Below are 26345 nucleotides of genomic sequence, written 5' to 3'. Positions count from 1 at the left end.
AGGTTTCATGAGGTCACCCCTCATTCTTCTGAATTCCAATGAGTACAGTCCCAGAGTCATCAAACTCTCTTCATACACATTTGTGCACCTCCTTAGAACCATCTGCAATGTCAGCACACCCGTTCTTAATAAAGGGCCCAAACTACTGTCCAGTGTTGCCTCTCTTTTATACTTTATGAAAGGATACTCAGTTTTATATGCCCGAATGAACTGCTTTTGTTGTGGTGGCTAATCCATTGCAGACGTGATTCAATTTCTAGGCCAACAACCTTCTCATTCAGCTTGTGATATAGTGGGACCTTGTGTTTACACGAAAACCTCATTTTTGTGTATCTTTGCTTAGTATTTAAACAGTGGAAGAAAAAAACATGCAACAGATTTTATGAAAAAGTGTGCTACATGTTAATAATTAATCCTTTATGTAACTAGTGCAAGTTGCCTAGAGAAGATGGGCTGCTTAAATATCAGGAGGTGAAATGATTTATCACCAGTGGAGGTTAATGTTTGTGTTCCTGTGATTTAATTCATTTGTGATTTTATTCGTCTGTGTGTTTTTGGCTGCTACATTAGGAAGGACATGATTAAACTAGATAAACTGCTTTTGTTGTCGTGACCTATTAATGATCCATTACAGACATCATTCAAAAACTAGAGAGGGTACAGACCAGATGTTGCTTGGATGGAGCATTATTATAATAAGGAGAGAATTGGATAGTTGGGTCTGATTTCTATGGAGTGGAGGAGGCTAAGGTGTGCAAATTTGGTAGAAGGAAAGATAAGGTAGTCGATAAAAAATCCTTTCTCCCATGGCAAGGATGTCAGAGACATGAGGACATAGGTTTAAGGTGAGAGTAAGAAGTTTAGAGGGGGGAAGTCTTTTACACAGAACGAGGAATCAGGAATGTGGTGGAGGCAGATACCCTCATGACATTTGAGAAACATCTAGACAAGCGCCATAGCATGGTGGGTGGTGCTGGAACACAGTGAGCTGCTCCCTCAGATCCACTTATTACTTCCATCATAATTGTTATATGTGCTATTCTGCATTGCTATTGTTTTATCTTGTTCTTCCTCAGTGTAGTAGAACAATGTGATACACCTGCGTAATGGTTAGATCCATGTGTGAGAGTAAGCGTTCGGCACGGACTAGAAGGGCCGAGATGGCCTGTTTGCGTGCTGTAATTGTTATATGGTTATAACAGTATGCCAGGCAAGCTTTTCACTGTGTCTCTGTACATGTAACAACAATAAACCAATTTCAGTGACTAAAGTCTTGGAGGCTGTGGACCTAACATGAATGACTAGGAAGGATATGCCTAAAGGCCAGTTTTTGTGTTGCTCTACTCAAACTCTGCGATTGCATTTTCAGAATCGTATCCTGCGAAAGTTGCTCCTGCGACCAGCTGGTGGAACACAGGGATGAGTAGCGCGGTCAAGATCCGGATGGAGGAGTCTGGTCGAGGGGCAGATTCGCCTCTGACGGTTGGACAGCTCTTTAGCCTGGCGGTTGGAAATTTCGGTCAGCGCAACGCTTTGGCTTTCAAAGTGGATAATCGGTGGGAAAAATACACCTATCAACAATATTACACTCAATGCCGAACTGCTGCGAAAAGCTTTCTTAAGGCAAGTGCATTCTAGCTTCCTTAAAGCAATTCCTGCATGGAATAACTTCAATTATAGAAGCAAAGTTTAAAATGCAAGATGCTTAAATTTGAATAACTTCTTTCCCAGTAAGATTTGGTCCTCCTCTCAGACTCTGCATCACATCTATTGACTCCTGTACGAATCTAGTGCAGATGATGGGTTCAGTGGAGTTGGTCAATGAGATACTGGCTTCACCTGTTGTGCTACTGACGTCCTGCCCCCGAAACACCTTCGACAGGAACCAAGGCAGGGCTCAGTGTGTTGAGACTTGTTGTTGAGCCAATGTTGACTCATGTTAGTGTAGCGATCGATAGGGTTTTTGTGGCAAGAAGGTTGCCAGGTCTGCTGTCCGTGCGGATGCTGCCGCCGGGACCTGGCCGGGTTCAAACTCGGAACCGTCCACCTCAAAGTCCAGTGCTGATGCTGCTACTCCACAGGCCAGCCCAAGCTTTGACACACACTGGCAATTAAAGAATATTAAAATTGTTTTAAATGGGGTTGTAAATGATTCACTTTTGGATTGAATGAAGGCATTGCCCAGAAATTAATGATCAATAATAACGATCTAGGTTTGGGGATACACAGCACAATTTCTAACTTTTTTAAATTGCTTTAAACACGGCAATATTGTGAATTGTGAAGAACTCAGTAATAGACTGCAGCAGGATTTACACATCGGGGAATGGGTCAGGCACATCAGCTAAAGGGCAATGTGAGGCTACAGGAAGAATAAAGAAAGACATTATAGAATTAGAAATATCCTTCTGAAATGAGGGTAGGGGCAGGGGGCCCCACACATCACTGAAAGTGGCAAGGGTAGGTTGAGCAAGCCACTAAGAGAGCAAATGCAATTCTGAGCTTTGTTATAAGGCCTTGAGTGTAAAAGTGGTGAAGTTACACTTAATCTTCAGAAGACGTGCTTCTGACCTCAACCGGAATACCCTATTCAACTCTGGTCACAACGTTATATCGGAAAGATGTGAAGGAATTGAGAAAAGATTCATGAGAGTGGCCTCGAGGGTGGGGTAATACAATTACAGGAATAAGAAGGTCGAGGCTTCATTAGGGAACACTAAGTGAAGAGCTGATTGAAGTTTGTAAAATGATGAGGTACCTGGGCAGGAAGGAGGTTGTTCCTGTTGCTGTAGGGGTCAAGGTCTGGAGGTCACATGGATAAAGGAAGGAACTGAGAGTAACAAGAGGAAAATCCTTAGTTGGCTGTGATTCAGGGTGAAGTTTAATATCACTGGCATAGGTTGTGAAATTTGTTGTTTTGCAGTAGCAGTACTTCATAATATACAATAAAGAATCAAATTACAATGAGATGTATATATGAAATTAAGTAGTGCAATAAAGAGAGGAAAAATAGTGAGGTAATGTTCTTGGGTTCATTGTTCATTAGCAGAGGGGGGGAGCTGTTCCTAAAAGATTGCATGTGTGTCTTCAGGCTCCTGTACCACCTCTATGATGGTAGCAATGAGAATAGGGCATATCCTGGGTGATGGGGGTTCTTAATGATGGATGTCTCCTTCTTAAGACAATGCCATTTGGAGGTGTTCTCAATGCTGGGAAGACTAGTGACCATGATGGAGCTGACCGAGTTTATAACTTTCTCTAGCTTTTTTTTTCCCCAATCCTGTGCAGTGGCCCCTCCATACCAGACAGTGATGCAAACAGTCAGAATGCTCTTCATGGTACACCTGTAGAAATTTGTGAGTGTCTTTGGTGACATACCAAATCTCCTCAAACTCCTAAAGAAATATAGCTGCTGCCATGCATTCCTTTAACTGCATCAATGTTAGATCTAGCATTGACCCTCAGAGATGTTGACACTCAGGAACTTGAAACTGTTCACCCTTTCCACTGCTGATTCCTTGATTTTAAAAATGGCGTGTGTTCCCTCGAATTCCCTTTCCTGAAGTCCACGATCAATTCCTGGGTTCTACCGACGCTGAGTGCAAGTTTGGAATCTGAAATGCACTGTCTTTGATTTTGATATTAATGTGGAGATGAGTTCATTTGAGGCCTTCAAGAGGAATTTGTGTCTGCCGGTCCAGCCATTTCACCCACTGGATAAGACATTGGCTTCTGGGGGAGGTCACGTGATATATTTTAGATCTCTTAATCACACGTGCATCATCTTATTAGTTTGCTTTATTCAGGACCTCTGTACAATCAATAAAGTGCAATTATTCAAAATATGGAGAGTTGGATAGTAACATTTTTCTGTTTGTGTTCATAGCTTGGACTGCAACGTTTCCATGCAGTTGGCATCCTAGGATTCAACTCTCCAGAGTGGTTCATCGCAAACTTAGGAACAATTCTGGCAGGGTATGCACCCTAACTGTTACTGAGTGAACGTGGATTTGCATGTTTAAGTACTTTTGAAAAGTTTAGCTAATGGATCCTGCTGAAGGGTTTTGTCCCAAAAAGCAGTGTGACATATGCTCCTGGCACGTACCATTCAGTCCACCCCAGATGCTCAACAGTTACCTTAGTCTGAAACTCCTTGCCAATGAGTGGCTGAATTTTAGAGTCATGGATTAAAATTAAAGGCTTGCATTAATTTATTCTATTTACGAACTGTCATTATTCAGAATTAAATTAATTTCATTAATAGCCTTTATGTCAGCAACAAGTCTGATATTATGTCTCAAATAACAAAACAAGTAATTTGCTTCTGCTGAGAAATGGTTGTAAATATGATTCAGAAACATGTTCTCCCCGGGTTACAGCAGGCTCTGTTCTAATGAATTGTTTGTAACTCCGATGCATAGCAGCTGTTGTAATGCTTTACAGCACCAGCAGCAAGATTGGGGTTCAATTCCCACCATGTCTCCAAGGAGTTTGTATGTTCTCCTCATGACCACGTGGGTTTCCTTCAGGTGCTCTGGTTTCCTCCCACAATCCAAAGATGTACAATTAGGATTGAGGAGTTGTGGGTGTGCTGTGTTGCCACTAGAAGTGTGGTAACACTTGCAGGTTGCCCTGTACAATCCTTGCTGACTTGATTTGATGTAAATGGTGCATTTCACTATCTCTTCCATTGTACTCGTAACAAATAATAAAGCAATTAGTAAGTTGGAACTGTGACCACAAATGTACTTACTATTATTTACTGAGATATAACACTGAATAGGTATGGCCCTTCAAGCCATGCTGCCAGCAATCTCCCGATTTAATCCTAGCCTAATCACAATAACCAATTAACCTTCCATCTGGTATGTCTTTGGACCATGGGAAGAAACCGGAGCACTTGGAGGAAACCCACGCGGTCATGGGGAAAATGTACAAACTACTTACAGCCAGTGGTGGGAATTGAACTCGGGTCAATGGTACTGCAAAGCGTTGTGCTAACTGCTACACGCTATCATGCTGGTCACACAGTAGAAGATGCCTGCATCTCTGTGGCACCTGATTAAATCCATCCCGCCTTTCTTACAAAAGAGCGTGTGTGCTAGTTGGGTGTCTGTAAGCTGTGGTAGGATCTAGGTTCGGGAGTGCCAAGGGCATTTTTGCCAAGAGGGTACATTTGCGCTGATGTACTTCTGCATGCTATATTAATGCAACTTGTCAAAACTAATGCCGTTAACTTTAGCAAGCATTGCTAAAAATTATGTAAAGCAACATCATAGGATGCTTCCATATTTCTCCTGACATTGGAGGCCATTTGTCCCAATGAATCTATCCTGGCTCTTAGAGCAAACCCATCAATTCCATTCCTGCACTTGTTTCCTTGTAACCTATTTCTTTTTTCATATGACAATCAACTTCCTTCTGATTCTCCTACGAAGAGACCTACACTCCAGACAGTTTACAGTCACCAGTCAAGCTAATGACTAGTGCAGCTTTGCAATGTGGGACACAGCCAGAGCACCAATGGAAAACCTATTCTGTCACACGGACAGAATGGATAGATTTTAGATCTCTGAGACAGCTGGTCAGCATCGCCCTTTTAGGATAGTTAATATGAATGATTCTGTGTACCAGAGGCAGAGTAATATCCAGCCATCTTTCTGATAGTGTGAGCAAATAATGCATATTGAGTGACACACTCAAGATGCTGGGGGAGCTCATCTGGTCAGGGAGCATCTGTGGAAGTGAACAAACAGTTTGTAGTCACGCGCAACGCGCTACTAAAGAAACAACGGAGGCAGACAGAGCTGAACTCAGAATGCCTTTACTGATACAAAATGGCATGCTTAAATCTCCCCTCCCATGGGTCCCTGCGACCCACGGGGCGGACGTGATGTCAGTCTGTCCCCGGAAGGTCCCCCCGGGTGGGTAGTTCCAAATGCGTTACCGCGTGTCTGCCCGCGACTCCTGATGGCGGTTCGAGTCCCACAAGTGCGGGCCGCCACACCACTACCCCCCAGAAACGTCCATTGGAGGAGTGGAGCCCCCAGTCTGTGTGGCTTGCCTGGGTGGCCGACCTTGCCAGCGCGGTGCAGGTACCCTCACTGGTTGCTCAATGTCCAAGTGCGGCAGTTTGAGACAGTCCACTGTAAAAGCCTCTTCCTGGCCACCCATCTCCATGACACATGTGGTTCTGTTGTGCTGGATCACTTTGAAGGGTCCCTCATACGGCCACAGTAGAGGTGACCTGTGCATGCCCCTGCAAATAAAAACATACTCAGTCTTGGAGGTCTTTAGAGGTGAAGGATGGCATGGGACCATGCCTGGAGATCGGGACCGGTGCCAGGGTCTCTACCTTGTCCCACAGCCTCGTTAGCACCTTTGCTGGAGTTTCTTCCGAACCTCGGGCCTGTGGTAGGAACTTGCCTGGGACCGTAGACCAATTCTGCCGAGGAGGTGTCCAGGACCTCCTTGGGGGCTGTGCAGATACCCAGTAGGACCCAGGGAAGCTCATCTGTCCAGTTGGGGCCCCTGAGGCGTGCCATCAGGGCCGACTTGAGATGCCGGAGCGATGAATCGCTCTACCAAATCATTGGACTGGGGATGGTACGCCGTGGTGTGATGCAGCTGGGTGCCCAGGAGCTGCGCCAGTGCTGTCCACAAACCAGACGTGAACTACGCCCCTCTGTCGGAGGTGATGTCCGTTGGGATGCCGAACCTGGCGATTCAGTTTGCAATGAACGTCCCGGTGCAGGACTCAGTGGACATGTCTGTGGGCGGTATGGCTTCCAGCCTTCTGGTGAACCTGCCTACCATGGTAAAGATATACCTGTCACCCTGGGAGACTGGCAGGGGGCCAACACTGTCCACGTGGATGTGTTGGAACCTCCTGTGTGTCGGCTGGAACTGCTGGAGGGGAGCCTTCACATGCCGCTGGACTTTGGCGGTCTGGCGGTGTACGCAGGTCCTGGCCCAGTGTCAGACCTGTTTGCGCAAACCGTGCCAGACAAATCTGTCCACTACCAGCTTGACAGACACCCAGATGGATGGATGGGCCAGGTTGTGCAGCGTGTCGAACACCCAGCGTCTCCATGCTGCTGGTACCACGGGTCGGGGTTTGCCGGTAGACACGTCGCACAGGAGTCGATCCGCTGCCGGTCCGATGGAGACGTCCTCCAACTGGAGCCCCGAAACGGCGGTGCGGTATGCCGGGAACTCAGTGTCCGGCCGTTGTGCTTCCATCAGTGCTGCATAGTCTATTCCTGAGGACGATATGCTACTGAGTGGAGGCAGGGGTGAGACAGTGTGTCAGTGATGACGTTGTTCTTCCCTGCGATGTGGCGGACGTCCTTGGTGAATTCTGAAATAAAGGACAGGTGCCTCTGCTGCCGAGCCGACCATGGGTCCGATACCTTGGCCAGTGAGAAGGTGAGGGGCTTGTGGTCTGTATACACGGTCGCCTGCTCCAGATGCCGTCTGGAACGTCAGGGTCACCAGTGTAGTCACGTGCAACGCGCTACTAAAGAAACAATGGAGACAGAGAGAGCTGAACTCAGAATGCCTTTACTGATTCAAAATTGCGCACTTAAATCTCCCCTCCCATGAGCCCCTGCGATCTGTGGGGCGGACGTGATGTCAGACTGTCCCTGGAAGGTCTGTCCTGAGCGGGTAGTTCCAAACGCGCTACCGCATGTCTGCCCACAGCTCCCGTTGGCAGTTCGAGTCCCGCGTGTGCGGGCCGCCACAGGTTGATATTTTGCACCGACACTTCATCAGGACTGAAAAGAAAGGGGGAAGGAGTCGAATAAGAGGAGGAGGAGAAGGATGACAGGCTAGAAGGTGATAAGTGAGGGATGAAGTAAGAAGCAAGGAGGTGATAGGTGGGGAAAGATGAAGGGCTGGAGAAGAAGGAATCTGATAGAGGAGAGTGGGCCATGGGAGAAGGGGAAGGAGGAGGTGACAGGTGTGTTAGGAGAAGAGGAGAGGTGGGGAGGGGCAGAGTTGGCAATTGAAGAAGAGGGTGAAAACATACCGGAAGTTGTAGCTCACAGATTGAATATGAGGTGTTGCTCCTCCAACCTGAGAGTGGCTTCATTGTGGAAGTACAGGAAGCCATGGACTGATTGGTATTAAAGTGGTTGACCACCGGTAAAGTCTGCTTTTTGTGGATAGAGCAAAGATGCTCGACAAAGTGATCCCCCAGTCTATGTTGGGTCTCACCAATGTAAAGAAAGTTGCATCAGGAACACTGGATACAGTAGATGACACAAGAGATTTGCAGGTGAAGTGTTCCCTCAGCTAGATGGTTAGTCTGGGGCCCTGAATAGAAGTTACTGGGCAAGTGTAGCATTTATCCTGCTTGCAGGGTTAAGTGCCAGGAGGGAAATTCAGTGGGGAGAGATGAATGGACAAGAGGATTGTGGAGGGAATGATCGTGTGGAAAGCAGAGAGGGGGAAGAAGTAAGGACGTGTTTGGTGGTAGGGTGCTATTGAAGATCGCAGAGATGTGGTGAATGATGTGCCAGATGCGATGGCTCATGGTGTGGTAGATGAGGACAAGTGGAACTCTAACCCTGAGAAGACAGAAGTAAAGATGGTGTGAAGGTGCACGTCTAGAAAATGTAGGAGATGTGGGTGAGGGCACCATCAATGATGGAGGAGGGGAAACCAAGTTGTTTGAAAAAGGAGGATATCTCTAATGTCATTGGAATGGAAAGGACATAAGAACATTAGAAATAGGAGCAGGAGTAGGCCATCCGGCCCATCGACCAATAGACAGTAGGTGCAGACGTAGGCCATTCGGCCCTTCTAGCCAGCATAGCCATTTACTGTGATCATGGCTGATCATAATCAGTACACTGTTCCTGCCCTCTCCCCATATCCCTTGACCCCGCTATCTATAAGAGCTCTATCTAACTCTCTCTTGAAAGCATCCAGAGACTTGGCCTCCACTGCCTTCTGGGGCAGAGCATTCCACATATCCACCACACTCTGGGTGAAAAAGTTTTTCCCGCATCTCAGTTCTAAATGGCCTACCCCTTATTCTTAAATTGTGGCCTCTAGTTCTTGACTCGCCCATCAGTGGGAACATGCTTCCTGCCTCCAGCGTGTCCAATCCCTTAATAATCTTATATGTTTCAATCAGATCCCCTCTCATCCTTCTAAATTCCAGTATATACAAGCCCAGTCGCTCCAATCTTTCAACATATGACAGTCCCGCCATTCCGGGAATTAACTTTGTGAACCTACGCTGTACTCCGTCAATAGCAAGAATGTCCTTCCTCAAATTTGGAGACCAAAACTGCACACAATACTCCAGGTGTGGTCTCACCAGGGCCCTGTACAGCTGCAGAAGGACCTCTTTACTCCTATACTCAATTCCTCTTGTTATAAAGGCCAGCATGCCATTAGCTTTCTTCACTGCCTGCTGTACCTGCATGGTTGCTTTCATTGACTGATGAACAAGAACACCTAGATCTCGTTGGAACTTCCCCTTTTCCTAACTTGACTCCATTTAGATAGTAATCTGCCTTCCTGTTCTTGCCACCAAAGTGGATAACCTCACATTTATCCACATTAAACTGCAACTGCCATACATTTGCCCACTCACCTAGCCTGTCCAAGTCACACTGCATTCTCATAACATCCTCCTGACATTTCACACTGCCACCCAGCTTTGTGTCATTGGCAAATTTGCTAATGTTACTTTTAATCCCTTCATCTAAATCATTAATGTATATTGTAAACAGCTGCGGTCCCAGCACCGAACCTTGCAGGACTCCACTGGTCACAGCCTGCCATTCCGAAAGGGACCCGTTAATCGCTACTCTTTGTTTCCTGTCAATTTTCAATCCATGTCAGTACTCTGCCCCCCAATACCATGTGCCCTAATTTTGCCCACTAATCTCCTATGTGGGACTTTATCAAAAGCTTTCTGAAAGTCCAGGTACACTACATCCACTGGCTCTCCCTTGTCCATTTTCATAGTTACATCTTCAAGAAACTCCAGAAGATTAGTCAAGCATGATTTTCCCTTCATAAATCCATGCTGACTTGGACTGACCCTTCTACTGCTATCCAAATGTGTCGTAATTTCCTCTTTTATAATTGACTTCAGCATCTTTCCCACCAGTGACGTCAGGCTAACCGGTCTATAATTCCCTGTAATCTCTCTCCTTTCTTGAAAAGTGGGACAACATTAGCCACCCTCCAATCTGCAGGAACTGATCCTGAATATACAGAACATTGGAAAATGATTAACAATGTGTCCACGATTTCTAGAGCCATCTCCTTAAGTACCCTGGGATGCAGATCATCAGGTCCCGGGGACTTATCAGCCTTCAGACTCAACAGTCTATCCAATACCATTTCTTGCCTAATATAAATTTCCTTCAGTTCATCCTTTACCCTAGTTCCTTTGGCCACTATTACATCTGGGAGATTGTTTGTGTCTTCCCTAGTGAAGACAGATCCAATGTACCTGTTCAACTCATCTGCCATTTCCTTGATCCCCATAATAAATTCACCTTCAATGGCCCAATTTTGGTCTTAACTTTTTTTTGCTTTTCACATACATAAAGAAGCTTTTACTATCCTCCTTTATATTCTTGGCTGGATTACCTTCGTACCTCATCTTTTCTCTGCGTATTGCCTTTTTTGTTAACTACTGTTGCTCTTTAAAAGCTTCCCAGTCCCTTGGCTTCCTGGTCATCTTTGCTATGTTATACTTCTCTTTTATTTTTATACTGCCCTTTACTTCCCTTGTCAGCCACGGCCATCCCGTACTCCCCTTAGGATCTTTCTTCCTCTTTGGAATGAACCGATCCTGCACCTTCTGCATTATTCCCAGAAATACCTGCCATTGTTGTTCCACTGTCTTCCCTGCTAGGGTATTGTTCCATTGAACTTTGGCCAGCTTCTCCCTCATAGCTCCATAGTTCCCTTTATTTAACTGTAATACTGACACATTCAATTTTCCCTTCTCCTTCTCAAATTGTAGGTTAAAACATATCATATTATGGTCACTACCTCCTAATGGTTCCTTTACCTCGAGGTCCCTGATCAAATCCGGTTCATTGCACAACACTAAATCTAGAATTGCCTTCTCCCTGGTAGGCTCCAGTACAAGCTGTTCTAAGAATCCATCTCGGATGCACTCCACAAACTCCCTTTCTTGGGGTCCACTACCATTCTGATTCTCCCAGTCTACCTGCATGCTGAAATCCCCCATGACAACTGTATCATTACCTTTGCGACATGCCTATTTTAACTCTTCATTCAACTTACACCCTACATCCACACTACTGTTTGGAGACCTGTAGATAGCTCCCATTAAGGGCTTTCTACCCTTGGAATTTCTCAGTTCTATCCATACTGACTCTACATCCCCTGATTCTATGTCCCCCCTCGCAAGGGACTGAATATCATTCCTCACCAACAAAGCCACCCCACCCCCTCTGTCAGTCAGTCTGTCCTTTCGATAATACGTATATCCTTGAATATTCATTTCCCAGGCCCTGTCCGCTTGAAGCCATGTCTCTGTTATTCCCAGAACATTGTACTTGCCAATTTCCAACTGAGCCTCAAGCTCATCTACTTTATTCCTTATACTTCATGTATTCATATATAATACTTTTAATTCATTACTCCCCTCACCTTTCATATCAATTCCTGCCCCACCATTCAATAAGATTATGGCTGATCTGTCTGTAAACTCAGCTCCAGCTACCTGCCTTTTCCCCAAAACCCTTAATTCCCTTACGATGTAAAAACCTATCTAACTGTTTCTTAATTATATTTAGTGAAGAAACCTCAACTGCTTCCTGGGCAGAGAATTCCACAGATTCGCCACCCTCTGGAAAAAACAGTTTCTCCTCATCTCTGTCCTAAATCTTCTCCCCTGAATCTTGAGGCAATGGCCCCTAGTTCTAGTCTCATCTATCAATGGAAACAACTTTCCTACTTCTATCTTTTCTATCCCTTTGAAAATATTGTATGTTTCTGTAAGATCCCCTCTCATTCTTCTGAACTTCAGAGAGTATAGTTCCATTCTGGGAAGCTTCGTCCTGGGAGACAAAGGAACTGAGAAAAGGGAATTGCATTTTTATAACTAGCTCAGCATGAGTGCATTGAGCAGCACCAACACATTTGCCAATGTAGCGCAGAAAGAGTTGGGGAGCATCACCAGGGAAGGCTTGGAACATAGACTGTTCCATGGAGCCATCAAAAAGGCAGGCATTGCTGGGGCTCATAGTTACCCCTTGAGTTTTGAGAAAGTGGGAGGAGCTGAAGGCGAAATTATTGAAATTGAGGACCTTTTTGCCAAGTGGAGGGGAACTGTTCAGGTCTGTTGTTGAGAAAGAAGTAGAGAACTTCGAGGTGTCTTGACAGAGGTTAGAAGTGTATAGAAACTGGGCATCCATGGTGTAAATGAGGTGATCAGGGCCAGGGAATTGAAAGCTGTTGAGATTGAGAGCATGAGAAGTGTCGTGGCTGTAGGTGGGAAGGGACTGAGCTAAGGAATATAATATGGAGTCGAGGTATGTGGGCAGGAGTTCAGTAGGATGGCAGAAGTAGCAGAAACAATGAGCCTACCTAGAGAGTTAGTTTTGTGGAACTAGGGTAGGGGTAGGAGGTAGGACCAAGGAGCTGATTATTGACTTCAGGAAGAGAAAACCACGGGTCCATGAACCGTTCTTCATTGGAGGATCATAGGTGAAAAGGGTCAGCAACTTTAAATTCCTTGGTGTTAACATTCCAGAGGATTTTCCCTGGGCCCAGCATTTAAGTGCAAATACATAGAAAGCATGGCAGCACCTCTACTTCCTTAGGATTTCGTGAAGATTCAGCACGATATCTAAAACTTTGTCAAACTTCTATAGGTGTGTGGTGGATAATCTATTAAAGCCCTCTCCACCACTGAGCACACCTGCATGGAGCATTGTTGCAGGAAAGCTGCATCCATCATTAGGGACCCCCAGCACCCCTGTCAAGATCTTTTCTCCCTGCTGCCATTGGGAAGAAGGTACAGGAGCCTCAGGAGTCACACCACCAGGTTCAGGAACAGTTATTCCTCAACATCAGGCTCTTAAGCCAAAGGAGATAACTTCACCCAGTTCCACTTGTCTCATCACTGAAATGTTCCCACAACCAATGGACTCACTTTCAAGGATTCTTCATCTCATGTTCTCAATATTTATTGCTCATTTATTTATCATTATTATTTCTTTCTTTTTCTATTTGCACAGCATATTGTCTTTTGTACTTTGGTTGAACACCCAAGTTGGTGTGGTCTTTCATTGATTCTATTACGGCTATTATTCTATTTTGGATTTATTGAGTATGCCTGCAAGAAAATGAGTCTCAGTATTGTATATGATATACTGTTGTATATCTTTTATACTTTATACTTTTATGATATACTTTTATAATATATTTACTTTGAGCTTTGAATGCCAAAGAAGAGGGTTTATTGAGTGTCTGGTTTTGCATCTAGTCTTGCAATGCTCTTTAACACTGCATGTGAATATGCACCCTTTCCCCTCCTGTATTTCCTCTATTGAAAATTGTTTTTTTATATATTGAAAATTGTGTTGAAGTTAGCTTTGTTGCCAATGATTACTATTCTTTCTTCACTTTCTCTTGAGATCATTGGTTTCTCCTGAGAACATTGATTCCTATCTGGTCTTCCAACTAGGAATTGGGGAAGCTCAACTGCCAAGTTTAATGTTGTCTTTATTGGATGTTTGGAGCAGGAACCCTGACTAAATTCTGTACTCTAAAACAAGCGTGTTGATTTTGCATATCCATGAAATCTGCACAGAATGGAGAACAAAATTGAATCTTTCTGGTCTTGCAACTAAGCTCTTCACTGTTTTAAGCTGTAAGGAGATTCTGTTTTAATATGCTGTGATGGATGAAGGAGTACCTCTTTCTTGTAGGTCATCCATTGATGACTGTGCTTTCTATATGGTGCAAATTTGCTTTTTTCTGACTGTGGTGGCACATGTTCAATATTGAGTGAAGGTCTGTGCATTTATGAGCAAGTTTTCTCTCAAATGTAGTGGCCTGGCTGTTGGGATTTATACAACAAATTCTCCAGAAGCATGCATGTACGTGATCCAGGACAGCAATACCGAAGTTGTGTTGGTGGAAAATTCTAAACAACTGCAGAAAATCATGGAGGTGAGACTGCTTAAAATTCTAGTTCAGTCGTTTTTATCAATTGTGTATGACTTCTAAGATTTTTAAAAACTGTAAAGCAATACATAGACTATATTATAGAGGAATGTAGGCTGCAGAACTTTGAACGTTAGGGCACAGACCTCTTTGATCATGGCACTTGCATCGAGGTTACTGTCCATTTAAAAACTAGGTATTCATAGTTGTTAAAAAAATGGTCATTGTGCAAGTTTTGTCCACCCTTAATTGCATCTGAATGTCACTGCCTGCAACTATTGAAGTCTGATGACGGCATAGCATGACTCAAAATACAAGATTCATCCAAAAGGTAAGAGCCCATGTAACCCAGGGCAATAGGGCAGTTGGATCTGAGGTTGCCTTGGTGATAGAAGCAGAGGATTGCTCTTGAAATTGGAAGCTGTAAGAAGTGGTTTACTGCAGGAGTCCATCCTCCAATCCCTTGAAAGCATCATCCCATCTCAAGGTGAACAGAGACTCAACCAATTAATTTCCTTCACCACCTATCTTCACCTGACCGAACTCAGATTTATATTGAACAAATTTGTCAACCACTCATTTTCTCCAAGTCATTAGTGTGGTTTTAGGGACTGACTCTGCTGCATTCTTCATGGGATATGTGACCGAGATGCTGTTATGGTCCCATTCCATTAAAAACATAAAATATTGGAGTAGAATTGGGACATTGGGCCCATTGAGCCTAGCCTGCCATTCAGTCATAATTTTTCCATCTCAAATCCATTCTCCTGCCTTCCCCCCCTTAACCTTGGATGCCATTGCTATTCAAGAACTTGCAACCACTGCAATCAGGCACCTTCAAGAAATTTCTCTGTAACATTGATGACTCAATTGAGTTCTCTACCTACACATGTACAGAACTCAAATTCCATTAATCTTGCTACCAGTTTCCACATTGTTTACCCTTTCACATGCTTTCAGATGATTACTGCAAGCCCATAGTTATCATGATACACTGGCTCTCATCTTGCTTCCTGTAGGGATAACATTGTATTTCTCTGGGTGTCTCTTTTATAATTGTTCTGATGACAAGACCGTCCATCCCAGTGCCCTTTGAAATATCATCTATTTTGTTTAATGGTGGTTTTCTCTTTATCCTAGCTGACAAAGCTATGTCCTGCATTGCTCTCACCTCCCATTCCATTAATCATAGAACTTAGAACAGCCCTTTGTACCATGATGTTGTGCTGACCCTTTAAGCTACTCAGAGATCAATCTAACCCTTCCTTCCCACATAACCCTCCATTTTTCTTGTCATCCATGTGTCTATCTAAGAGTCCCTTAAATATCCCTAACGTATCATGGCTGAAGGAAGGTTGCATTTGGGAGCTGAATGTCCAAGGTTACATATTGTATCGGAAGGATAGGAAGGTAGACAGAGGTGGAGGCCTGGCTCTACTGGTAAAGAATGGCATCAAATCAGTGGAAAGATGTGACATAGGATCAGAAGATGTTGAATCCTTGTGGCTTGAGTTAAGAAACTGCAAGGGTAAAAGGACCCTAATGGTAGTTATATTCAGGCCTCCCAACAGTAGCTGGGATGTGGACCACAGATTGCAACAGGAAATAGAAAAGGCATGTCAAAAGGGCAATGTTATAGTAGTCATGGGAGATATTAACCTGCAGGTTGATTGGGAAAATCGGGTTGGTATTGGATCTCAAGAGAGTGAGTCTGTTAAATGCCTATGAGATGGCTTTTTAGAGCAGTTTGTCATTGAGCCTACCAGGGGATCAGCTGTACTTGATTGCATGTTATGTAATGAACCGGAGGCGATTAGGGACCTTGAGGTAAAAGGAAACCTTAGGAGGCAGTGCCTATTTATGATTGAGTTCAACTTGAAATTTGATGGGGAGAAAGTAGTATGATGTAGCAGTATTTCAGTGTAATAAAGGAAGTTGCAGTGGTATGAGAGATGAGTTGACAAAAGTAAATTGGAACAAGCTGCTGGCAGGGATGACAGCAGAGCAGCGATAGCATGAGTTTCCGGGAGAAATGAGGAAGATACAGGATAGATGTATTCCAAAAACAAAGAAATACTCAAATGGCAAAAAAGTACTTCTGTGGCTGACAAGGGAAATCAAAGCTAATGTAAAAGCAAATGAGAGAGCATACAACAAGGACTGGAGAAATAATAATGGGGGACAAGGAGATGACAGATAAACTAACCGAGTATTTTGCATTAGTCTTCACTGTGCAATACACAAGAAGTGTGCTAGATGTTGAAGGGTGTGAGGGAAGAGAAGTGAGTGCAGTTACTATTACAAGGGAGAAGTTTCTTAAAAAGCTGAAAGACCTAAGGGCATGTAAGTCACTCGGACCAGATGAACTGCACTCTGAAAGAGGTAGTAGTAGAGATTGTAGAGGAATTGGTAATGATGTTTCGAGAATCATTGGACTCTGGCATGGTGCCAGAGGACTGGAAGATTGCAAATATCATCCCACTCTTTACGGAAGGAGGAAGGCAGCAGAAAGGAAATTATAAACCAGTTAGCTTGACCTTAGTGGTTAGGAAGATGTTGGAGTCAGTTATTAAGGATGAGGTTATGGAGTATTTGGTGACACAGGACAAAGTTAGCATGGTTTCCTTAAGGGGAAATCTTGCCTGACGAACCTTTTGGAGTTCTTTGAGGAGATTATAAGTAGGGATAGATAAAGGGGATGCAGTGGATGTTGTCTATTTGGACTTTCAGAAGGCCTTTGACAAGGTGCCACACATGAGGCTGCTTACCAAGTTATTACAGGGAAGTTACTAAGATGGTTAGAGCATTGGCTGATTGGTAGGAGGCAGCGAGTGGGAATAAAATAACTTTTCTGGTTGGCTGCCAGTGAGTAGAGCTGTTCCACAGGGGTCACTGTTGGGACTGCTTCTTTTTATGCTGTATATCAATGATTTAGATGGCTTTATTGCCAACTTTGCAGATGATATGAAAACTGGTGGAGGGGCAGGTAGTGTTGAGAAAACAGGTAGGCTGCAGAAGGACAAAGACAGATTTGGGGAATGGGCAAGAAAGTGGCAAATGAAGTACTATGTATGTATGTGTGTATATATATGAAAACTGTCTCTGATATCACTTTCTTCCCAACACCTTAAAGTTATGCTCCCTAATATTCGTCATTTCTACCCTGGTGAAAAAATGTCTCTGGCATTCCACTCAATCTATGCCTCTTATCATCTTGCACACCTCTCATCTGTACTTGCTGGAATTTAGAAGGATGGGGGCAGGGATTCCTCTATTCAATAGATCACCTACCATCATTTCTTTAATGAGATCCTACATCTTCATCTCTCCTCTGAGTAATCTGAAAGAACCTATAAATTCAGGACCACTTGATTCATTCTCCCATCTTCATCACACATTCTTTTCTCATGGCATGTCACCCTGAAACTACAAGAGCGAGGCACATCTCCTTAGGATCAATGTCGTTGTTTGGGAAAAGCCTACAAAAAGTAGTGGATAAGGCACAGTCCATCAGGGCTAAAGCGCTCTCCAGCATTAGCACATCTATACGGAGTACTGTTGCAGGAAAGCAGCATCCGATGCTCTCTTCTCACAGTTGCCATCAGGAAGAAGATACAAAAAGCTCAGGACAAGCACCACCAGGTGCAGAAACAGTTAGGCTCTTGAACCAAAGGGGATAACTTCAGTTCACTAGTCCCATCACTGATCTGGACTCGCTTCCAAGGACTCTTTGTCGCATGTTCTTGATATTTATTGCTTATTGATTATTACTATTATTAATTTTGTTTCTTTTTGCATTTGCAGTTTTTTTTGCACATTGGTTGTCTGCCCTGTTGGGTGCAGTTCTTCACTGATTCTACCATGTTTCTTGTATTTACTGTGTATGTTAGAAGAAAAATGAATCTTAGGGTTGTATATAGTGACATATGTGTATTTTGACAATAAAATTACTTTGAACTTATTGTTTTTCTCCTCTGTCTCTGGTTGTTATTTTTACCTAGCCGTTTCAGTCTGTAGCCTATTGTTGACTACTCTGTCTCCAACCTACTCCCTCTCTGCAACATAAAACATGATTTCTAGCACTGATAAAGGCTTATTAGTCTGGAAATACTGGTTTATGCCTTTCTCCAGTGTTGCTGACTGAACTGTCAAGTACTTTCGGCAATTTCTGTTTTTATTTCTGATACTTTGGCTTCTGAGACCTTTGCTTCAATTAATGTTTCATCTCTGGCCTTGTGTATTTATGTTCTGTGAATACAGAACATTTCCCCCTGGTCTTCAAATTGCTGTGGATCAGTGAATGACCTTATAGCCTTGCCTTCTGAGGAGTTGGTCCCCTCTGTCTACAACTGACTGAGTTTTGTGATCCCATTGATCTCCCACCTCTCTTTGCAATCCTATTGAAATATACACGGAGTGGCCACTTTATTAGGTACTTTCAACAGCTAATAAAGTGGCCACTGAGTGTATGCTCCTGGTCTTCTGCTGCTGTAACTTATCCACTCGTGCATTCAGAGATAATCTTCTGTACTCGGCTGTTATTTTAAGTCACTGTCACCTTGAACAAGTCTATTTTCCTCTGACCTCTCTCATTAACAAGGTGTTTTCACCCATAAAACTGCAACTCATTGGATGTTTTTTTACGCTCCATTCTCTGTAAACAACTAGAGACTGTTGTGCATGAAAATCCCAGATCAGCAGTTTCTGAGGTATTCAAACCACCCTGCCTGGCACCAACAATCATTCTCTGGTCAGTCACTTAGATCACATTTCTTCCCCATTCTGATGTGCAGTCTGAACCCCTTCGCTATGCCTGCTTGTTTTTATGCATTGAGTTGCTGCTACTATTGGTTGATTAGATATTAGCATTAATGAGCAGGTGCGCAGGTGTACCTAATAAAGTTGCCACTTGAATGTGTGAACGCTAATGCTAGTTTGACTGTGTTTCTCCTCTCTCCTCCCATACTGAATCTGAGAACAAACCATCTTTCCCGTTCCTGTTTCCTTAATGCTAAAATATCAAATGATGATTTTGCTATTGTTTCTAGGAAGCACATAACTAAATCGATATTTATTTTAATTATGGTCAGCTAGATAAGGTGAATGCATTTGATTTACATAATGAAACTAATGAATATTAATATTTGATATTATTTCCTTATTTTTAGATTAGAAATGAGTTGCCTCACCTCAAGGCAATTATTCAGTACAAGCATGAGGTGGAAGAACAGTATCCTGGCCTTTATACTGTAAGAGTTCTTGCATTATTGATTCTGATAGTTTATTGTTTCAGATATACATTTTGAACAGTTAACTCAGTTACTCTGTGTTTAATATAATTTAGATTTTGTTTAACATTTAACTTATTATTTGGCTGTATCGATGAAAAGGCATAACAATTTTCTTTAACCTTTTTGAAGTGGAAACAATTCATGGAACTTGGAAGCAGTGTCAGTGAAATGGAACTGGCTGAAGTTATTAACTCTCAGAAGGCTAATCAATGTTGCACCTTAATCTACACGTCTGGAACTACAGGGGCACCCAAAGGAGTAATGCTTAGCCATGACAACGTGAGTTTTGATCAGCCTTAATTTGCACTTGCAATAGTTGAGGGAATTCATTGTATGATGCAAAAATACCTCTTTCATTAAATAATTAGTGTCTTCAGACATTAGTTTTTTGTTATTCTGTTGAACTTCTGGAATATGCCAATGTGAGTATTTATTTGTATTCATGTTAAGAGACCAACCATAAAGTAGCTAATCAATACTCAGTTTGTTGGAAACTTGTATGACAAAGACTTAAAAAAAAAGTAGAATATATATTAAAAATGTTACTGCCATGAGAAATGGTGATGCTGAAAAAAATGATTAACATATCCAAATTATAATTCACTGCTTGGAAGTTTAAACAAATTAATCTTAAAATTGACATTGGATATTTCTTCCCAGGGCAATAGATTAGAATGTGAGTGGTATCCAAATTGTAATGTACTGTGGAGTGGCCTTTTTGTTCTTTTAATGAGCTGCTTTTCAATCACATGTTGCATCATGTGTAAAAACAGAGGACTGTTTTACCTGTTGTTATTGAATTCAGCCACTCACAAAGACTGTAGACAGAGATAAAAGGACCCATATAGTTTATAAAGCACCAAGCCATGGACATGAACAAGAGTTTTTTATGGTTTCCATAGCAACCTAGTTCTTAGAAATGTTTAATCACTCTCATGAAATTGCCCAGTTTCAAAAATGTGAAATGTGCCTTTCTCCGAGTATGATACATGTATGTTTTTCCCCTTGATCTTCAAATCACTATTAGTTTATTGTTGATGCTGACTTTACAATTTATTAGGCATTGTTGGCTACGGATGCAAACTTTTAATGGATTGACATGGGCTACAAACTCATTTATACTTTAGGCCCGTGGATGGGAATAAACAATGTTTTGGGCTGCGACCCTTCATCAAGCCTGACCTGCTGAGTTTCTTCAGCATTTTGTGTGCATTGCTCTGGATTTCTGACACCTTCAACATTTTGTGTTTATCATTTATACAGTAGCACAATAGATTTGGATAGGAGTGAAGTTAGTATGATTCTGATATTCTTGTGCTTTCTTCTTCTGAGCTTTTTTCCCTATTTCTCCATTATTCCTCTCTTCCCCTTCCTCCATTTTCCACTTCTCAGTCCCTCCTCTTCCTCACCGCCTTCCCAAGACCTCTTGCTGTCATTTGAAACCACTGTCTTCAGCCATGGCTTTCCCACAAGGCTCCAAGTAGATCCATTGGTTATCCTGACTGAGCTGACACATTTCAGTTGGGACCGTGTGATTGGACTGCCGATATGTCCTTTAAGTGTAACCTTGGGAGGTGGCTCTTTCCACTGTAAGGCTCATACACCTTACTGCAACCGTGAATGAAGAAGGGAAAGATGCCATGCTGAATAGTGGCAAGATGATCAAGCATCTTTTACTTTGACAGGGAACAAACAAAAAATACTTCTGGCTTCATTTGGGAAGGTAAGTAGAACAGGTACTTGGGATGTGGTGTATTCTAGGAGTGGTGGATAGTGGGTGAAACACATTGTAATTCTCAATAATTTGAAATGTACTTTAAAAAAAATTGACTGTTTTCAAGCAGAATAATCCTTTGGGTGCACTTTCCTGTTTCCAGTTAACCTGGACTGCCTTTGCAGCAGGAAAGGCAGCGGGACTTTCTTCTGAAATTCCAGAAAGGGTTGTCAGTTTTCTTCCATTGAGTCACATTGCAGCACAGATGATGGATATATGGATTCCACTGAGGTTTGGAGCCACAACCTACTTTGCACAGCCAGACGCATTGAAGGTAGAGGCTTTGTAGTCGGACTTCCTCTTAAAATAATCTATTTGTTCAAATTTATGTAGCAATTGATATTTTGTTAGCATTTCCTTTTTAATTACTGTCCAACTGGAATATTTTTGTTTACAGTAGTCATTGTCAAATTATTGTATTTTTTTCTCTGTTATAAAGACCCTTTTACCTTTACTGAGGAGAAATTTCATCACTCAGTTTTTCTCACAATTTTTTTGCATTCTCTGCCTCTGGAAGGCTGTTCAAGACAGAAAAAGAATTTTCATTAATATGTGAAAGAGGAATTGTCGAGCATTATCCATAATCTAATTCCCCCCCCCCCCCCCCCCCCCCAGTAACACAGTGAGGATTGCTTTAGACTATTTCAGTCTGAGGGCAAAAGGGGTATCATCAGTTTCCTTTCAGGTACTGTTTCCATCCTGAGAATCAGAAAGCAGAACCACAAAAGGAATCATTTCTGGGCTTCTCCCTGAAGCATTCCACTGTGATAGGCTTTACTTCTCAGTCTGGGACAAAAGTTGAACAGGGTAGCATAGCAGTTAACGCAAGGCTTTACAGCACCAGCTGTAAGATTCTGATTCAATTCCTGTGGCTGTCTGTAAGGACCTGGTACATTCTCTCCCCCATTATACAGATGTGTGGTTAGGATTAGTGAGTTGTGGCATGCTGTGTTGATGCTGGAAATGTGGTTAGTATCAAGCACAAGGTTCCCTTCATCAATAGGTGCCCTCCAGTTGAGTATCTGGGTAGTAGTCAGTAATAGGAAGTGTGATTATCGTGGCTCTTCTTCCCTCTTTGCCTTCCCATGCTACCACTTCTCTTTGGACTTTTGCAGCCTTTTCGTCCTTGGTTGGGTCCTTCCCTCAGGTATATGCTCATTGACCTGCTGGGTTGGAACATAAAGTAGTATAACATAGGATCAGACCCTTTGGCATAATATTGGTTACTAGAGGAAGCTTTGGTAAACCGGTGAAATTTATAGTATTATGTACGAGATCTCTGAATGTAGAACTGAAAATTACTGATATTCTTTGTTTTTTTTTTAAAAGAGTTCTTTAGTTGAAACTTTGAAAGAGGTACGCCCCACTGCCTTTTTAGGAGTACCACGTGTCTGGGAGAAAATGGAAGAAAGATTAAAAGAAACTGTTGCTAAATCATCAGCTCTGAGAAGAAAAATAATTGGCTGGGCAAAGGATAAAGGCCTACAAGCAAGTTATAATCTTATGAATGGGTATGTTAACCTGCAAGGTAATTATTTAATGTTGGTACAACAGTAAGTCATGAGTACAATGCAGGATAGAGAATGCTCCAGCCCAGCCATTAGCTGATGCCATCATTGCTTACATTACTGTCTCCTCTCTTAAAGTCTCTCATAAGAACATAAGAAATAGCAGCAAGAACAGGCCATTTGGCCTGTTGAGCCTACACTGCCATTTAATAAGATCTTGGCTAATCTGGCCATGGACTCATCTCCACCTACCTGCCTTTTCCTCATAACCATTAATTCCCCTACTATGCACAAACAAAAGCCAAGTGTTGGTCCTTACTCTGTTAAAATGTCATGTGTATCATGGTTCAATTGACATGTTTGTCATTTTTTTGCAAATGCAGGACAATCGTTGTCATTACTAAAAGTTGGAGAGTCGTTCCACTGTGCTTTTTATAATAGAACAGAGAAACACTGCAACTTTTCAGCTTGGATGGGAGATCTTCAAAATCGTAGAGTCATACAGCATGGAAATGGGTCCTTAGGTTAAGCTTGTTTGTGCTAACCTAGATGTCTAACCAACTTAGTCCCATTTCCCTGTCTCTAGCCCATATCTCTATTAATCTTTTTCTATCTACCATATGTACTTGACTAGATGTGTTTTATTCACTGTATCTGCCTCTACGGCTTTCTCTGGTAGCTCATCCCACATCATCATGACCCTCTGTGTAGTTAAAAAAAAAAAATACCCTTTGGATCCCTTTAAAATCTTTGCTCTCTTCTCTTAAAGCCATGTTCTCTAGTTCTATACTACCCTAGCCTGGGGAAAAGACAGTGACCATTAACCTTAGATACCTCTATAAGGTCACCACTCAGTCTCCACTTCATTGTGAACCACACATTTTCCCTCCCTTGCTACCAAAATAATGAATGGAATTTAAAAGCCTATGCTTAAGCTGATATTTCTTGGTGAAAATATGCTGTGGAATGAAATTAGAATGACTATTTGCACCTCTGTTTATGTTACAGAATTGATTCAGTGCCTTGGGGATATACACTGGCAAATAAGCTGGTGTTCCAGAAAGTTCAGAATGCCCTGGGCCTGGACCATTGTAGCCGGTGCCTCACTGCAGCTGCACCCATCACTCAAGATACACTGAAGTTCTTCTTGAGTCTTCGGATCACAGTTTATGAACTGTATGGAATGAGTGAGAGTAGTGGTCCACACACAGTCTCTTTTGCAGGATCGTTTCGAGTGACCAGGTCTCTGTATAGTGATAAATATGTGGTTAAGCTTACTGGAGTTGCAATCTTTCAGAAGGACCACTGTTTAAGAACCCTGTCATTGTACAGTACAGAAACAGGCCATGTCTATGCCTATCTTTTTGCCCATCCATATTAATCCCTTCTTGTAATAGGATTGTATCCTTCTAATCTCCTTCCTCTCAGCTTAAACCTTATTACCTTTTATTTGTGATATACCTAATATGGGGGGAAAGATTCTGACTATCTATCGATATCTCATTATATACCCCTATCAGGTCATCCCTTCAGCCTTCTTTGGTCTAGGGAAAAGTAGACTCTCCTCAAAGCTTTGGTCTTCCAATCTAGTCAACATTCATTCTCTTTAGTACACATCCTTCCTACAGTGTGGAGTACTGAACTGTGTAGATATTCCAAATCTGGTATAACCAGTGCTATGTAAAATAGCAAAAAGATTCTCAGCTTTTATATTCCGTGCCCTGAGTGAAGGACCAATATGCCAGCGGCCTTCACCGGATGAAGGGTCTCGACCTGAAATGTTGACGGTCTGTTTCACTCAACAGGCCTGACCCTTTGAGTTCCTCCAGCACCTTCGTGTGTTGCTTCAGATTTCCAGCATCTCTGGTCTCGTATGTCTCTATAATGCTAGTTCATCTTGAGGTTGTGGAAATGAAATTAGGCTTTATTTTGAAAATGGTAAAACTAAACACATTTAATAGGGTGGAGTTTGAAGCAAACATGCGAGGGCTTTGACAAGAATATGGCGGGCATATAGCCATTTCCATCAGAAATAATCTTCTCTTCAAAAGTATATTTCCAAGTACTTTATAAATAAGGTGAAGTTTCCATTAAGTATTTTGTTCCCCTTTCTAGTAACTTAAATCAATATTAAATTGTAGTCAAGATTTAAGAATCAGAGTCAGGTTTATTATCAGTGACGTATGTTGTGAAATGTTGTTTTGTGACAGCAGTACAGTGCAATACATGAAAATATTAAGTTATATGAAATAAGTTATATTATAATATTAAATAGGAAAAAAAGCAGTACAAAAAGAGAGCAAAATGAGTAGTAGTCATGGTCTTCAGGCTCCTGTAGCTCCTTCCTAATATTAAGTAATGAGGAGAGGACATGACCTAGATGGTGAGGGGTGCTGCCTATTTGAGGCACTGGCTTTTGAATCTGTCCTTGTTTTAAGAGAGAAGGGAAAATAATATTTCACCTTTACTGCCTGACCTGATTATTGCCAACATTTTTGGTTTTATTTCAGGTTTCCTAGCACCTGTGTCATTTTGCCTTTTGCTTATTATTTAAAGATCCTGTTGCTAATCAGCATCATTACCAGATGCACTAGCTTTATCCTTAGATTAAGTGCTTAATCATCTCAAGTGCAAACTTTTTAACTATCTCTCACCAGCTGTGGAAAGGAGGTGGATGGCTGCAAGACTAAACTTGTAAATCGAGATGAAGAAGGTGTTGGAGAAGTGTGTTTCTGGGGAAGAAATGTCTTCATGGGATACCTGAATCTGGAGGAGCAAAGCAAAGAAGCTCTGGATGAAGAGGGCTGGTTGCATTCTGGAGATTTGGGAAAATTTGATAAAGATGGATTCCTGTATATTACAGGCAGAATAAAAGGTAACATAAGCATTCTAAAATAATTTCCCCATCACTCTCCTGTAAAATCTAGTGCTGCTTGATAAGTTTCACATCTGGACAGTGATCACTTATTTTTTTCTCAATGTCCATTCACCATTTCTGAGATGACAAGGTGTGTTAACAGCCACTTCAATAGTTTGAGAATAGCCAAGTGATCTTCCTTCCTGAAGTACCCAAGGGCACTTCACAGATGTGGTCACTGGAAAGTTGTCACTTATTGGTGCCACGTAGCTCCCAATCCAGCTGAGTTCATCTCAGTTTGATTCCTGAACCATGCTAGCTGGATTTAGCTAACTTGATAATGATGTTGATATTAAACTGAAAATATTCCTGGACTGCTTGGTGCCTCTTACTGTACAGAGAAAGCTAAACTTCCAGGAAGGATGAAGAAGCCAGAATAAGAAGTTGGGGGTGGGTGTTTTCCCAAGTTGCTGTAACTGCTAGTTGACTTTCAATGATTTATGTATAACAACATAACTTGGGTTACTCTGAAAAATATTTCAGAATTATTTTTAATATCACTGACATACAGAATGTTATGAAATGTGTTTTATGGCAGCAGCACATTGCAATACATAATAACATCTATAAATTTCAATAAGCATATATTAAAATCATTACATTAAATAAGTAATGCAAAAAGAGAAGGGAAAAATACTGAGGTAGTGTTAATGGGTTTAATGTCTGTTCAGAAATCT

General features: G+C 42.3%; 1 protein-coding gene across 5 annotated transcripts in view; it reads left to right on the top strand.

The window, feature by feature from the left end:
* Positions 1–26345, top strand: part of LOC132404920 (long-chain-fatty-acid--CoA ligase ACSBG2-like) — an 83799-nt gene that overhangs the window by 36093 nt on the left and 21361 nt on the right. For 4 of the 5 annotated variants that reach the window (XM_059989529.1, XM_059989526.1, XM_059989527.1 and 1 more), the window contains exons 3-11: positions 1370–1623; positions 3887–3975; positions 14064–14184; positions 19347–19427; positions 19599–19748; positions 21347–21517; positions 22573–22754; positions 23760–23993; positions 25409–25626. In XM_059989529.1, coding sequence (XP_059845512.1) covers positions 1370–1623; positions 3887–3975; positions 14064–14184; positions 19347–19427; positions 19599–19748; positions 21347–21517; positions 22573–22754; positions 23760–23993; positions 25409–25626 — 1500 coding nt within the window. The remainder of the gene's footprint in view (positions 1–1369; positions 1624–3886; positions 3976–14063; positions 14185–19346; positions 19428–19598; positions 19749–21346; positions 21518–22572; positions 22755–23759; positions 23994–25408; positions 25627–26345) is intronic. The other variant, XM_059989530.1, reaches the window with a different exon arrangement.

Source organism: Hypanus sabinus, chromosome 14, assembly GCF_030144855.1.
Source record: "Hypanus sabinus isolate sHypSab1 chromosome 14, sHypSab1.hap1, whole genome shotgun sequence".
In the NCBI taxonomy this organism is placed as follows: domain Eukaryota; kingdom Metazoa; phylum Chordata; class Chondrichthyes; order Myliobatiformes; family Dasyatidae; genus Hypanus; species Hypanus sabinus.
This window is presented reverse-complemented; position numbering and strand designations above follow the sequence as displayed.